This window comes from Chiroxiphia lanceolata, chromosome 3 (genome assembly GCF_009829145.1).
Source record: "Chiroxiphia lanceolata isolate bChiLan1 chromosome 3, bChiLan1.pri, whole genome shotgun sequence".
Lineage (NCBI taxonomy): Eukaryota > Metazoa > Chordata > Aves > Passeriformes > Pipridae > Chiroxiphia > Chiroxiphia lanceolata.
This window is the reverse complement of record NC_045639.1, coordinates 68,053,645-68,068,311: the sequence shown is the minus strand read 5'-3', so window position 1 is coordinate 68,068,311 and position 14,667 is coordinate 68,053,645. Positions and strand designations below refer to the sequence as shown.

Genomic DNA, 14,667 nt, shown 5'->3' with positions numbered 1-14,667 from the left:
TCCAAAATTGCAAATGATAAGCTGGAGTTAAGCCAGCTGACTTTAACAGGAATGTGCGTAGTTGTGCCTGTTATATCACAGTCTCTGTGATTCTTCTGATCAGTGCAGAGAAATATTAATTTCAATGCATTAATTTAAATGCATCAATTTTGTGCTTGCAGGTAACTCTGACCTAATTTGTCCCTTTCATTGAACATAACATTTCAGCCTTCAGACAGTTTGCAGCCACAACTGTACGAAGTCAGTAAGTATCACCCAAAGCATCTGGAATCTGTCTGCCCACCTGACGACCATGAAAAAGTTAAATTGGATAAAATCTCCCTGTTGAACATTATTAGGCAAGTTAAATATCTCAGTCTTTTTGTCTGGAAGTGGACAAGATAAATGGCTTTCATACTTCATATAGAAAAACAGTAGATACTGCTGAAAATTCCACATATGCTCTACCGTGCTGTGTTGGAGGGGCTCCAAAGAAGCATGAAGAAAGGGCACATTGCTCACAGTGCTAGCACATATGATTAAAGATACAGCAAGACAAGCAGTAATCTCTCACAAGAGTTTTAAAAACCACTTATTTAGAAAAACTGATGCTTCCAGATCACTGAACAAAATAAACAGCCCACAGGGAACACTTGATCTTATTATAATCTGAACTCCCAGCCACTGCTATCGTAGCTCAGAATATTCAGATGTTCTAGATACCTTCCAAAATCTGTGTTCCTATCAGTCTTTAGATGGTGGTTTTAAAGTGGTTGGGATTTTGATGGTGTTTTTGGTTTGGTCTTTGTTTGTTTGTTTGTTTGTTTTTCTTTCTTTCTTTCTCTCTTTCTTTCTTTCTCTCTTTCTTTCTTTCTTTGTTTGTTTGTTTCTTTCTTTCTTTCTTTCTTTCTTTTTCTTTCTTTCTTTCTTTCTTTCTTTCTTTCTTTTCTTTCTTTCTTTCTTTCTTCCTTCCTTCCTCTCTTTTTCTTTCTTTTGTTCTTCCTTTCTTTTTTCTTTCTTCCTTCCTTCCTTTCTTCCTTCCTTCCTTTCTTCCTTCCCTCCTTCCTTTATTCCTTCCTTTCTTTTTCTTTCTTTTTCTTCCTTTCTTTCTTTCTTTCTTTCTTTCTTTCTTTTTCTTTCTTTCTTTCTTTCTTTCTTTCTTTCTTTTCTTTCTTTCTTTCTTTCTTTCTTTCTTTCTCTTTCTTTCTTTCTTTTTCTTTCTTTCTTTCTTTCTCTCTTTCTTTCTTCTTTCTTTCTTTCTTTCTTTCTTTCTTCCTTCCTTCCTTCCTTTCTTTTTCTTCCTTTCTCCCTTTCTTCTCTCTTTCTCTCTTTCTTATTTTAAAAGATTTTTTCATTTGCTTTTATTCTTTTGCTTATGAATCTTTAAGAGCCATACAATGTATAAAGCATGAAAATACTAATTTCCTGAACTAATTTCTTGTCACTTATTGAATGGAAATATGTGCTATATGTTTATACCAGTACTAACAATATTGTAGGTGTTTTCTGGAGCAGGTGCATGCATAAACAGATGAAAGCAAAGGTATCACAACCAAAGTTTTCTTTGACTTCTGAAGCATTACCCTCTCTTTGTGATGAAATCTCTATAACCCTGCTTCTAATTTTATCTGTCTGTTATTTTGGTTTTAATGAGGGCTTTGCTTTTTTGATATACCTGGTTACAGCAGCTTTTACTGTCATTCTTTAACCTCGTGGGCTACTGCAACTGAATTAATTTTAGCAAAGTGCTGCAATAGAACAGCAATAATGTTCTTTGAGGTTTGCATTACACCAGATTCCTAGATTGATGAGTTTTTTAATAAACTCTGCTTCACCACATGTATCAGTATTCTCAAATGTCTAGAGACCAAGTTTACATATGTAACTCTCTCAGACACATAAATATGATCTAAGGGATCACACTGATGTACATCAAGCAAACATGAAAAGCTCTTGCACATAGAGGTAATTTTAATCCATTCCATCTTTAAATACCACAATAAATTTAATTTTCACAATAAATTAAATAGCCATATTCAGTTTACAAAATAGAATTACTTAGTGTGAAACCAGTATTTACAAACATTGTACACTATGTACACAACATTTAGCTTTGCCGACACACAAGTATAGAGAAAAAAATCATTTGAACTTTTTTTGACACATGATTGACATGCTACAAGTGACATGATGGTCCATACAATAAAACAATAGTGCAAACTCACCACAGGAACCTTAAAACAATGTAGTTTGTATGAGATAAGATTTAATTTAAAATAATAAGAAAATAGTACTATTCACTCTCATTGTAAAAATTAGCACTGTGTTTAAAGGGTCAGCATTCCTTTAGCAATACACATACCAAATATAGCCTCAAGATTATGCTTACTCACAGCTTTACAGACTTTTGACAAGAATTTTAATGGCATAAACTAATGTTTTGCTTGGATCAATAGGTATGTCACATAAACACTTCACTAAGTGAGAGGAACACTGACCCTTTTAAGAGTGTCTGACTTTGTTTCCCTAAATACCTCCTTTTCCTTTATTATTATATCGTAAAAGATGCAACTATATTGACAGTAAATTTATGTTAGTTTCTATTCTGTAGAAAAAATCGATCCCACTGTATATTTGGTCACACACTGCATTATGTACACGTATGCATGAAAAAAAGTTACTTTGCTAGCCATGTCTATGAAAAGTGCATATTTTATCAGAGACATCTATTGCATGTCTCAGGTGCAACAGAAAGTGTTGTATGAAGTTTAGTTTAGGGCCAGTTAAATGTCCTCCCAGTGATCTGGTAAAATTTTTGATTAAAAGGATGAAAGAACTTGCGCAATTTGGTAATGACAGAGGTATCCACCTCTGGATGGATGCGTCCCTTGCTACCCGCCAGGCACTTGTTAAAGACAATGTTAAATCGCAAGCAGTAAAACCCTCTGGTGGCATTGAAGTATAAATTGTACTGACTTATCCTTGGAGGAAGATTTAGGAACTTCTCAACCAGCTGGAGTTCTGGCAGTGGTTCTGTGATGAGCCGGTCTCCATCCACGATATGAAACTGTTCGATTGGGAAGTATTTTAACCACCTCTCCAGATGTTTTGTGTAGATGCTGGTTCTCACTGCCTTATACTTAGTGTTCACTTCGCAGGTATTAGGATCAATAGCCAGCTTCTCAAATTTGTAGTAAGTTTTGTTCTTTCTTTCCTTGCCTTCCAGCACCTGAGTGTAATCAGAAATTGCTCTTGTGGTAGGTTCCCTGACAATGATCAATAATTTGATAGATGAGTTCATTTTGTAAATCCTTTCAGGTACTTCCTCAGTGATAAAATATGCGGGGCTTTTCTCAATTGTTATTTGATGAGGGTAAGAAAAAGGCATTTTTTTTCGGTACCACTCAATTCCCTTGGCATAGTTTTCATCATTGTCAAAGAAGTGAATCTCTTGAGAAGCTTTGACCACTGAAGGGTGAAGGTTCAGCATCTCCAGTAGTGCTCGGGTGCCTCCTTTCCGCACCCCAATGATAATGGCCTTAGGAAGCTGCTGAACCAGATTGTGCAGTCGTATTTGTTCCTTAGTGGCATTGCCCTTTCGAAATTCATGGAGCAGACCTCGCTTGAACTGCAGAGCTCGCAGTGGGATTTCGTCCTGGCCGCGGGGTCCAAAACGACCATCGATGGGGCAGAGGGGCTGCAGTCTGCAAGTGAAACAAGAGGTATTTGTAAAAAGAGGATATCTCTTAAGGCAAGTTTTCTGTATAAGGTAATCATGCTCTTGGAAACTTTTTCCAATGTAATGTGATATGCCCATCTTTCAACTTTTATTTTACTCTGTCCGTGATTAAATGGTTTGCAATTTTTTTTATTATTTAATCCAGTATTGTGCTCTGATTTAGCTGGGTAACTCCTAACTCTACCCTTCTGCTCTCTGCCAGCATAGGCACTATAATTACTGTTCTTGGGTCTTCTTGAATGTCGTCTAACTTCCCACATTCTTCATTATTTTCTGATTGATTTGGCATTTTTTAAAACATTCTAAGATGAATTATATTTAGTCATTTTGATCTGAAAATCCAAATCATTTAATTCATCTCTTTCCCACACTTTTCCTATTCTAGCCTGAATTCTTTCCTGTGCTCTCCATTGTGTTGATCTGGAGCTGGCCTTTTTAGTGAAGACGAGCAAAAGTGATGCTTTCTAGGCATCATTTTTCAATGTTTCTCTTTCTCTTTAGAATATGCCCAGTGTTTTCCCTGCCAATTAGAACCAGAAAGTCCTAGGTTCGGAATCAAACATAATTAACAAGGCATAAAAAGAACGGCAAGAAAAGTTGTTAAAAATGCATTTATTGCATTATTACCTCAGTGATTTTCTTATCCTCACTTATGTATCCTTCTGCTGAATCTTATTTTGTGCCTTATTCGTTCTTCTTTTGCACCTGTATTTCTCTGCTATTCTTTTATATTCACCTATTTTCCCTCTTTTCTACTTCCGTAATGCTTCCTTCTCGTATCTGATGCCACTGAATCCAAGAAATGATTCAATTAGAAAAATACTAAAATTTTGCTACTACAGAACCTTGAATAAACCCTCACCTCCACTCTCAAATCAGTGCTTTGGACGTCATACAGGCCACTGTTTCATTGAAGAATAAATTGGTATGTCACATAGGTCATATAGAAAAATATTATTACTAATTTTGTGGAGCCATGCTCTCCAAAATTAAGGATATGTATGAACAAAGGTTGCCTAGGCAATTTTTGTGTGAGCTTGCTGTGCATATATATTATGATACAGTTCTTAAATTACACAGGTGCATGCTATTATTTTTCACAGGACCCCTGCCTCAGCCAGTATACCAGATGGGCAATGCTCATTAATAGCTGTTTAGGTATTCAGTATTTATTCTGGTTTCTCAGCATGTGGTCCCTCACTCATTTTCTATATATTATTCAAACCCTGCTTTCAGGACATAATTATTTATTTCTTTATGGCTTTTCCATCCATCACTGCTTGTTGGGGTTTCTAATTTGACACTGATGCTAGGACAATGGATGGTTGGGACAAAGTAAGTTTGATCTCCCTGGCTGACCTGCTAGCTGTTTCTCTGATGATCCAGACGCCAAGAGATATAACCTGTCTGGACAGAGTTGAAAAAACAACCCAGATGACATTGCTGGGTTTACATGAGCTCTAGCTAAGTCCTGCAAACTAGTTAGAAAGTGTGATGACAAGTGAGTTCCTTTTATTTCTTTTTTCAAGTTTCTAGTTTCTTCTTTCCCTTTGCTCTCTGTGATCTACTGAATAAGCCCGACTTGGTGGCAAAGACTGAATCATTGAAATGCTGATGCAAACTGCCCATATGAAAAAAAAAAGGAAGAAATGTCTTGACTTAGCAATGGTACAATTTAATCAGACTGTGGTGTGGCTGGTGAGAGTATTTCTGCATCAGCAGGCGGCAGTTAAGAGCATAAGAAACAGAAGCTGCAATTGCTATCTCTGTTCTTCTTTTCCCTCTCCTTCTGTGTATTTGTTATTTGTTTTCAAGCAAAGAGGATTCCACAACGGCAGTTCCAGACCCATCTCCACTAATTTTATCTCTTGCTCAAAAATACAGCTAGCACTGCCTTCAGTGTAACACAACAGCTTGTCAAACAGGGTGGTTTCCTTTAAAAGTAAATAAATACTCAAGATATCCTCTAGCCTAAGGGAAAAGATTGGATGTTGTTAAAAGTCCTTCCTCAACACTTTACATTTCAGGTTTTTTTACTCTTTCCTCCTTCTCCTCTTCTCTCTAAACAATAAAAACATAACTTTTAAAAGATCGTGGCAGTGGTGGTATAAGGCAGATCTTGATAGTTGAATCCCATCACTATTTACTGTTATATTGCAACAGCTAATATTCTTAATTCTGAGTAATTTTTCCATTAAATAACAGTCCCTTGCTAAGAAAGAATATATGACATTTATTATATCACTGAGTTGCTCTCCCAAAACAGGCAATTTGTCAAGCTGCTACAGTAAAACTCCACAAACATTCTTCTTGAGAAAACCCACCACAGAACAATTCATCTCAGAGAACTGTATTTCTGAAAAATTTCAAAACAGCTAAAATAAGTCTGGGCAATCTTAATGAGCTGTCTCTCCTGACCCGGAATACTTGCTAATTTTCTTCCAGTGGAGATGTCACAGTGGCAAAAAATTATAAGCCTAGTTCCAGCAGGAGCAGTTTGAAATCAGATCTGGATGCTCCAGGTACTGTCAATGAGGGAGACAGGTAACTCAAAGACTGATCCAGTTATTCTCATAATTGCCAGGCACAGAATCTATTTGGGCTTTAACATGTGAAACATCTCCATGCACTCAGAAGCTGACTTACGGATGCCTTCTCTGGAGGGAAGTGCTCAGCTTATCAGACTTTATGATTCAATGAATCAGATAAGCTAGTAGTAATTTCCCTTCGGGCCTAAGAAAACTCAAGACACTACCATTGAAGAACCTAATCTGAGGCTATTAAAGATGAGCCATCCCCAGCTCTCTTGTTCAAATTAGATCAGCATAAATTAAGCATAAATGAATCTGGATTTCTTCCTGAACAATTAGTTATTCCAAAGTTTATTGAAGTCACTCAGCATCCTTTTACTGACAGATTCAACAGTGATGAGGCAGAAGAACATTTCTGGATAATTCATCTGTGTCTCGTCCTTTCCAGTACTTTCTCTCTCTATTTCATAACAAGTCCATACACAGGACTGCTTTTTAGCAATGTAGTATTCTTCACACTGGCTAATGTAAGAGAATGAAACTGAATTTTGCTGCCATTGGCAACATTATATATGAAACTGGCAGAATTCACTGCCACAGAAGGTCAGCAAGTCAAATACTGTGGTGAGATAATTTTATAGCCATCAGTAAATTCTATAGATGTGCAAGCATAGATAATAGCAGAAGGTTAATTAGATTTCATGCCTCTGGTCATAAAATATACATTTGCAGGGACCAGTAAGGATTTCTGCCTCCGTTTACAGAATCACATTAGTCTCAGTGAAGTTTCTACCTCTGAAGTATCAGAGATGTTTTGGCCATCAGGGGAAAGAAGATATAATTTCTGGAGTGTAATTTGCAGTGCAGTTGGTTCTAGCTGAGTACATGGTCTCCTTCTTCTTCTGGAGTGGATTTAAGCAATTGAAGAAAGCACCCAGTGACCTCAGATGGAGCCCAGCATAACCTAGCAATGGACACAGGAGCTACGTTTTCAACTAACTTTTCATGCACTGTATATTCACACAACATTGTGTCACTATTTTGAACTCAACTATCATTATTCTGTCTTTTGAAAGAAGGACACTAATATAGCATTAGCACTTGCAAAGTGTCTACCAGCTTCTGGAAATCTTGCAGCCTTGTCTTTCATTCATTCTTTTGAAACAGCTTTTTTTTTTTTTTTTTTTTTACATCGTTTGCGCCTTTGTGTAATGCCTACCAGAGCAATCCCAGGCCATTTTGGAGGTGACAGAAACAGCAGTGTCAATGCAGGTAGCACTAGTGTTGTACTGTTAATAACCAGTCAAAACTCAGCCTGGTCAGAAGTGCCAAATACTCTTTGATTTTCTCTGCTGTATTTTCTACTACTCTCTAGGAAATCATTTGCAGAGAAACCCCACTTATTTAGCACATTCAGCTACAGAAAATACCAGCTAATTAACATAGTTAAAATTCTCAAACCCTTAAGCAATCTTTCAAGTGAAATAGTATTCAAAACTTGACAAGCTGCTCTGCAGGCTCATACTTAATTTTAACTACCACTGTAGCACATTAATTGCTTGCTCACAAATTTAGAAAGGGAGATATATAAATACATCATAACTGTTTTGCTGAAACTAGAGGTCAACACAGATGCACACAGAAAAAAATGAGCTACTGTAATGACATTTTTACTGGATGCTGGCTTATTTCTTCTCTGAAAACAAGTGTCAATGTGCTTAGAATACAAATGGACAGACAGAAATACTTTGTCAGGGATGATTTGTGACTATTTTCCTACTCTCTCTTCCGAAAGGTAGGAACAAATAATGAAAACCGCTACTAAAATAGCCAGTCTTCCTATACATGAGGAACATAAAAAAAATCCCAAAAAAACAAAAGACAAACAAAGAATAAAAGAAATCAGACCCTTGAAGCAAAAACTCAGACAATCTTAGCCCATTCTAAATAGGAGAGCAGCTACTTAATGACTTACCTATCCAAACTCCCAACTCTGGCAACTAGATATAGGAGACTTCCAATAGCAAGGCTGCCTAGCACAAAGAGCTTCTGCCTCAGCAACACCTGCTGTTTGAATAGCATGGCCCTCCATCAATCTTCAGGACTTCTTCAGTCTGCAGAGACAAGAACACACGTATCAGAAAGCAATATGTAGGGTAATGTTTAATCAGGTGTTGCAGCTGATTAAACCACACTCGCAAAATCTTTTCAAAACTGCAAAAGAAGTAGTTAAACTTCTTTCTTTTGTTACTGGTTTTCTGTCCCACATGGCAATGTGTCTGGGATAGGGTGATAATTCTGGAAGTGACAATTCAGTTACACCCACTGTTACTAAGGCTGTCTGATAGTCACACTGTGTGGTTTGGCTGTAGAAGCTCATATTGTAACAGAATCTCCTGTTCGGTAAATATGTTTAGATTTTAAACCTTTCAGAATCAACCCAAGCTAGATTTCAACAGAAATTTGAATGCTCTGATTTCAAGTAAGGCAGAAGTAACCAGAAGTTAGGCTTGCAGGTGTAACTGTGTACACAGTATACATGGGCATGTTTAATGTGTCTCTATGACTATTAGAGTGTATGCTGCAGAGAAATCTAAAATTCCAGGATATCCTGATCCATGCCAGCAAGACCAGGACAACAAACCTGAGAATCATGTAGCTGGGGTGGGCACAACAATGATTTTTTGACATCATGTTATCCTATTAGCTGTCTCTATGGTGAGCGTCAGCTTACGCTGCTTACGCAGCTCTCTTAAGCTCCTCATCCTGACACCAGCCTTTGCTGTGACCTCAAGACCTGATGGGACACAAACTGGCATCCTTGAAACAACCATGCCTATATCCCCAGTTTTTAGTAACACCAAAGCATATACTTAAATTTCTTTTTCTGATGTGCTCCAGAGATCATCTAAAGCCCGTAAATGAGCATTGCTTCAAATACTTTAGATATGAGGCAGGCAGAAGTAAAAAGATTTGACGTTGTGCCGAGAACAATCAAATTTAAGCAGGAGGTCCCTAGATAAGGTAGAAGGAAGTGCTGAGTAAAACTGCTTGTCTTTACACCGACTCTTCCTCAGGCATGAAGTTTTTGTTCAGGGCTGCAGATGTGTTTGGGAGACTCAGAGCTGGATGCCTAATACATTCTTACAGGAACTAAGGAGAAAGATCAGCTTCCCCTTTCAGAACACAGCCAAACATGACATGATACTTCACAGATCCTTTCAGATCCTTTCACTGGCTCAGGATATGTAAAGCCATATTATCTACCCATCAAATGAATGCTTTAATTACCAAATTGATCCTTTTGATATAAAAATCATAAACATGAACAGTAATCACCTGAACTACTGATCCATCAGGGAATGCTTACTGTATTATGGAGCAGTTTGAACAGAAACTTTTTTCCTGAATTTTGGCTGGACTTATTTTGAACAATTTTTGGTGTCAAGTTCCTTATGTTTTATTACAGCAAAGTTCCTTTTTTCCCAGCTTTAGGATTTACATAAAGTAAAATTGGGATAGACTATTATAAGCATATAACTATATAAAGAAGCAGAATGGTTAACAAGGCTTCAAGGATTGACTGGTCACTATTAAACAGAGCCTGCAAATGTTTCTTCGTCTTGCCCATGCTGTTAAATTTTTGGCCCAGAAAGCTCTCACAGGAAAGCAGGATACAGTTTGGGAGATACTACAAGCTGGAGACCATTCGCAAGAGACAGCATTTATGCAGCCTTCCTTAGTGCTGGCTGAGTTTAAAGGTGCAGATGCAGGTCACTCCCATACTGGTTTTCTTCAAAGGTGGTAGAATAGGCATTTCCAGGCACATATATTAAAAGTCTATAGAGAAAGACTTTTCTAAGACCAACCTACCATCTCTTGATAAAATAGCCATGCAACACTGAAGCTTTAAGTTGACTTTTGCTAAAAAACTTCTGGTGCTGTAATAATAGTAATTCCTTATACAGCCAGGTCATAGCTCAGGGTAACCTATCATGCAGGATAATTTATCATACAGAATTTATTGCTTTTTACATAGAAAAAAGCAACTCTACAATAAGAATTCTTAGATGAGATCTTTATTGCAACAAGAGTAATATAAAGCACAGAGTAAAAGGAGTTTGCAATGTAAATACAGACACAGAAGAAGTATTATCATCCTTTAAAAAATAAATGAGGAACAGAGGTACAGAGAGATTAGGTGATTAGCTCAAGGTCACAAAGAAAACCTGTAGTATCAGTGGGATTCAGTGTGAAATAATTTGTTTCTAGCGTTTTAACTACATGATAAACTTTTGGCTTTTTGTAAAATAATTTTTCTTCATAAAAATGACACATGAATGAGGAATTCTGTACATTGAGCAAGGTAGAAAACACACACCTAAAGCTTAACTACTAAGAAAAATGCACAGATCCTCTCTCTCTATGTCAATATGCTATTGTTAATTATACTTTTAATTATTTAATTAAAAAAGATGAAAGAGAAGGACATGATGATGACGATGATACATTTTCATAGGTTCCCAGTTTTAAATCTTTCCATGCTGGTCTCTCTAGATGAAAGTTTCGCTTCAGTGTTACGATTGGTTCTGAACTTCATCTCTCAGAAAACATATACATATGCAGGACTCTATACATGAAACTAAAGTGCTTTCCATGTGTTCTCCCTTATCCAGGCTCTTGGATTTCCCAATTAAGTCTTACCTGCAGGCCTCACTAAGGCAGTGGAGGTCATCAGGTCAGAATGAAATCAAAGTAATGACAAACTGTTTCCTGGAATAGATTCCACAAGGTCTCATGACCTCAATAATAATGTTTGAAATAAGAGTCAATGCGAAAAAATCTTGCAAAACAAATGCAAAGCAAGTTAACCAAGCAACCAAAAAAAGCCCAAACCCAAACCAATTCCAGTTGCTGTATGTTTACATGTACCTGAGTACAGAAAATTTTTCCACAGTATGACAAATATTAAGCATGTGCTAGAAATATAAACAGGACATTATTTATCTGTTTGTTTCATTTTTGTTATCACTTTTAGCATCTAATTTAAAGTCCACAGAGGGGGCTTCATTCCAGAGGAGTGGTCTTGATAAAGCTTTCCCCAGATGCTAGGTATTTTCATGAAAAAAAAATGTAGAGAAATAATATCTCAACTTTGGAAAAGACTACATCTTACAGTGGATGTACTGAGATAGCTCTGCATGCCAGAGGAGAGGACCAAGGAAACATTTCTATTTAAGACATGGAGTTAATACAGCTAGAATGTGATTGAGGTGAAGGTCCCTAGGGCAAAAATGTTGCTGCAGACTGACATGGCAACACTTAAATGAAATGGAAAGAAGAAATTAAAAGAAAGAAATTAAAATTCTAGGATATATTATAAACTGCACAAGTTTTCTGTAAGGAACACGTACTTTTAACTTAAGAAGCCGGAAGGCAAGATAAAATGTAATCCAAAATGACAAGATGTTAGCAGTTATTTGAGGCAAATAAGGGTGTTTTTAAAAAAATTTTGCTCTCTTTTAGGGATTACAGCTGAAGTGGCACAAAAGCTGCTGACCAGTAGGATGAGTGTTGGAAAAGCCCCAGCAAAACTTTCCCAATAGCAGAATGTGGAACCTCCCACCAAAAGAGATGACAGCACACTGTTACACAGCTCCAGTGGGCTTACATCAGAAATATCTGTCTTGAACAATTTATTTAAATACGTATACGAGAAAGTCCATTCTTGGTTATCTAAGAAAGTCACAATGCACACGGAACAACACAAAGAACTCATAACGTGAAATTCATAATTTGTAGAAAAGACAGTGTGTGCAACATCATGGAGATTAAAGAAATGTAATGTGCTTTGTGATTTCAGATGTACATCTGATCTGAATTGTTAGATTGACATGGTAAAGTTAAATAAAGAAATGTATATTAGTAACAATGGTATTACTGATAAAAATCTGAATTTGATAACACTACAAGTTGTGCAGAAGCACAGAAAGGAGAAGCTGCTGCTATAATCAGTTATTCCAAAAAAAAAAGACAGTGAAACAAGATGATTACCAGGAACTTGTTTGAAAATGATCAGAGGGACATTTTTGGACATGTGGAGTACAGATGAGAAGATGCTATGGATAAATAAATAGCATGTGGTTGATTATGGAGAGAAGCATAAGGCAACATCCAATACTTTGGCAAACAGGCTGAAGAAATACAGTCCTGAGTGATGTGATTAATCAATATTAAGTACAAACCACAGGCAAATATGCACAAAGAAGACTGGAAAACTAATAAATAAGAGGGGTTTTTTAATTAGTAAAATTTATTTTTTGGTATGCTTTTATTTTTTTTTTATTTTGCACACCAGCAGGGGTCATCTGTTGACCAACAAATATTTGTCTTCATACTCTGCAGAAAGATCTTTGAGTTTATGTGGGATTTAAACACAGTGACAAAAAAAAAAGTCAGGGAACCTATCACTTGGTATGTTTGCATTATGTTCCTTGAATGTTAACTACAGCTTCTTGCATTTGTCACTGTGACTAAATTTCATACAAATCACTTAGATTTTTTCTGGGATAGGAAATCACATGATGTTTGGGAAAGGAGGGAATTTATCCCTCAAACTGTGTGCATTCTCATCAGTTCACAATCTTTCTCATGGTTTGCCTGGAATAGCCAGTCATCCTACTGCTCCTGCTCCTCCTGCAGGTCATCCCCTTTTCCTTTGTTCTGTCTCACCACCGATGAAGGTCTGGGCTAGAGTGGCAAGGAAAAGCTACAACGCTGACATACTCTTTCCCCAGTAGCCTTTACTTTGATAGTTTGCTTAATAGCAACAGTACTAGTGGAGCCTGTGAACTGTATTAAAGAACTACAATAATCATGATAAAGCAGAACATGATTTTTCATTAGAGATAGGATTTTTCATTTCTAATAGCATTGAATAGTCTAACAACAGAAAAAATTCTTCCTTTTTCTGACACAGTAAAATTAAATGGATAATAAGAACTGAAAGCTTTGACAATACCATATTTTTTAGGGAATGGTAAAGTGCTGACTCTGCATAAATGGAATTTGTTTTTTTAAGATTTTCCTTAATAGTTCATAATTTCAATATAAAAAAGAAATTTAATTCTTATGAGAATTCTTAATTCTTCTCATTTTTCAATTTTTTTTCTTTATAACACAAAACTGAGATGGGATGAAATAAGATTAATGCACTCAATCAATTCACGTTGTAAAGGAAGAAAAGAAGGAAATATGTTCATAACATGGAACAAGTTCACAGATTCATGGAACTGTTCCTGTGTGCTAGGCATGTCCTTTTCTCCTCATGACTCATATTGACTGAAACGATGGAGAAGAAAATGTCAGCAAAGTTGATGGAAAACAATAAATAATGCAGATAAACTCCAACATAAAGATTTCCTATAATCTTATGCCACAGCTGTGACAATAACTTAAAACCACCTTTTTTTGTCTGCTATTGTAGAGTTTTGAGATTTTGGACTGCCTTTAAGCAGTCCTTGAAGCCAGTTTTTTGTGTAAATAAGTGGTAAACCTCTATCTCCAGAAAGGCTGAAAGGTCTCTCTCTGGGCGACCATCCACAAAATGAGCATCTGTATGTGGATACTAGATAAGAAAACACATGTTAATTTCTCAGAAGTTAGCTCAATATCAGTGTTGAAAGAGCATTTGTGACTCATAATCCCCCACTTAGCCAGATATCTGGGTTCTCTGGAGCCTATAGAGAGTGGTAATGACTATTTATTTAGTCCACTGCCCACAAGACATTTATCTTCAGATACAGTCAAGACTCAATCTATCCACAGTTGTACTATCTCTAGGAAGCTGCTGTGTCAAGTGACAACAGTAGAGAAGGCCATAACCAGCTCTTCATCACATTCTGTTTTCAGTCTGACCCCTTCATTTTTTTTTGCTTCTTACTGAAAGACATTGAGCAATATGGTGTTGGGAAGAGAAAAACAACTCAAAAGCTTGCTATTGACTTTGCAGTGCCCTGTGCCAAACAGATCTGTTGCCAGATTGTCAGGGTAGTTACGAATCTCAGGCGCTTTGATGCCCTTGAGGTCTCACACACATCTGCTTAGGAAAACTGCCTTATTGTGTCTGAGCTGGCGAGGCAGGCAGCCGTGTTCTGCTGAATGATGACTAGGTTGCCATGATCCATGCATAGCTACAGTGCTCCAGGAACATTTCCAAGCACACAGATCTTAATAGGGCTTCATTAGTCCAAAATACAGATGCCTGTCTCCTTGCCAGCATCCTGAGTTTATTACCCTGCACTGCTCTTCATAGAGCATGAGATTAATCTGATTGGGTTGGCCCTTTTCTGTGGATTAATGGTATTTCCCCAGATACTTCCAAATTTTTCTTCTGAAACGATCACTATGATCACTTTC

At 36.9% G+C, this 14,667-nt stretch overlaps 1 protein-coding gene across 4 annotated transcripts in view; it reads right to left on the bottom strand.

The window, feature by feature from the left end:
• Window positions 1-1,930: 1,930 nt before the first annotated feature.
• HS3ST5 (heparan sulfate-glucosamine 3-sulfotransferase 5) overlaps window positions 1,931-14,667 on the bottom strand; it is a 192,508-nt gene continuing 179,771 nt past the window's right edge. For all 4 annotated transcript variants that reach the window (XM_032683944.1, XM_032683946.1, XM_032683947.1 and 1 more), the window contains 2 exons: window positions 8,225-8,363; window positions 1,931-3,683 (listed from right to left, as the gene is read on the bottom strand). In XM_032683944.1, the coding sequence (XP_032539835.1) occupies window positions 2,753-3,683; window positions 8,225-8,331 (1,038 nt within the window). In that variant the 5' untranslated portion in view covers window positions 8,332-8,363 and the 3' untranslated portion in view covers window positions 1,931-2,752. The remainder of the gene's footprint in view (window positions 3,684-8,224; window positions 8,364-14,667) is intronic.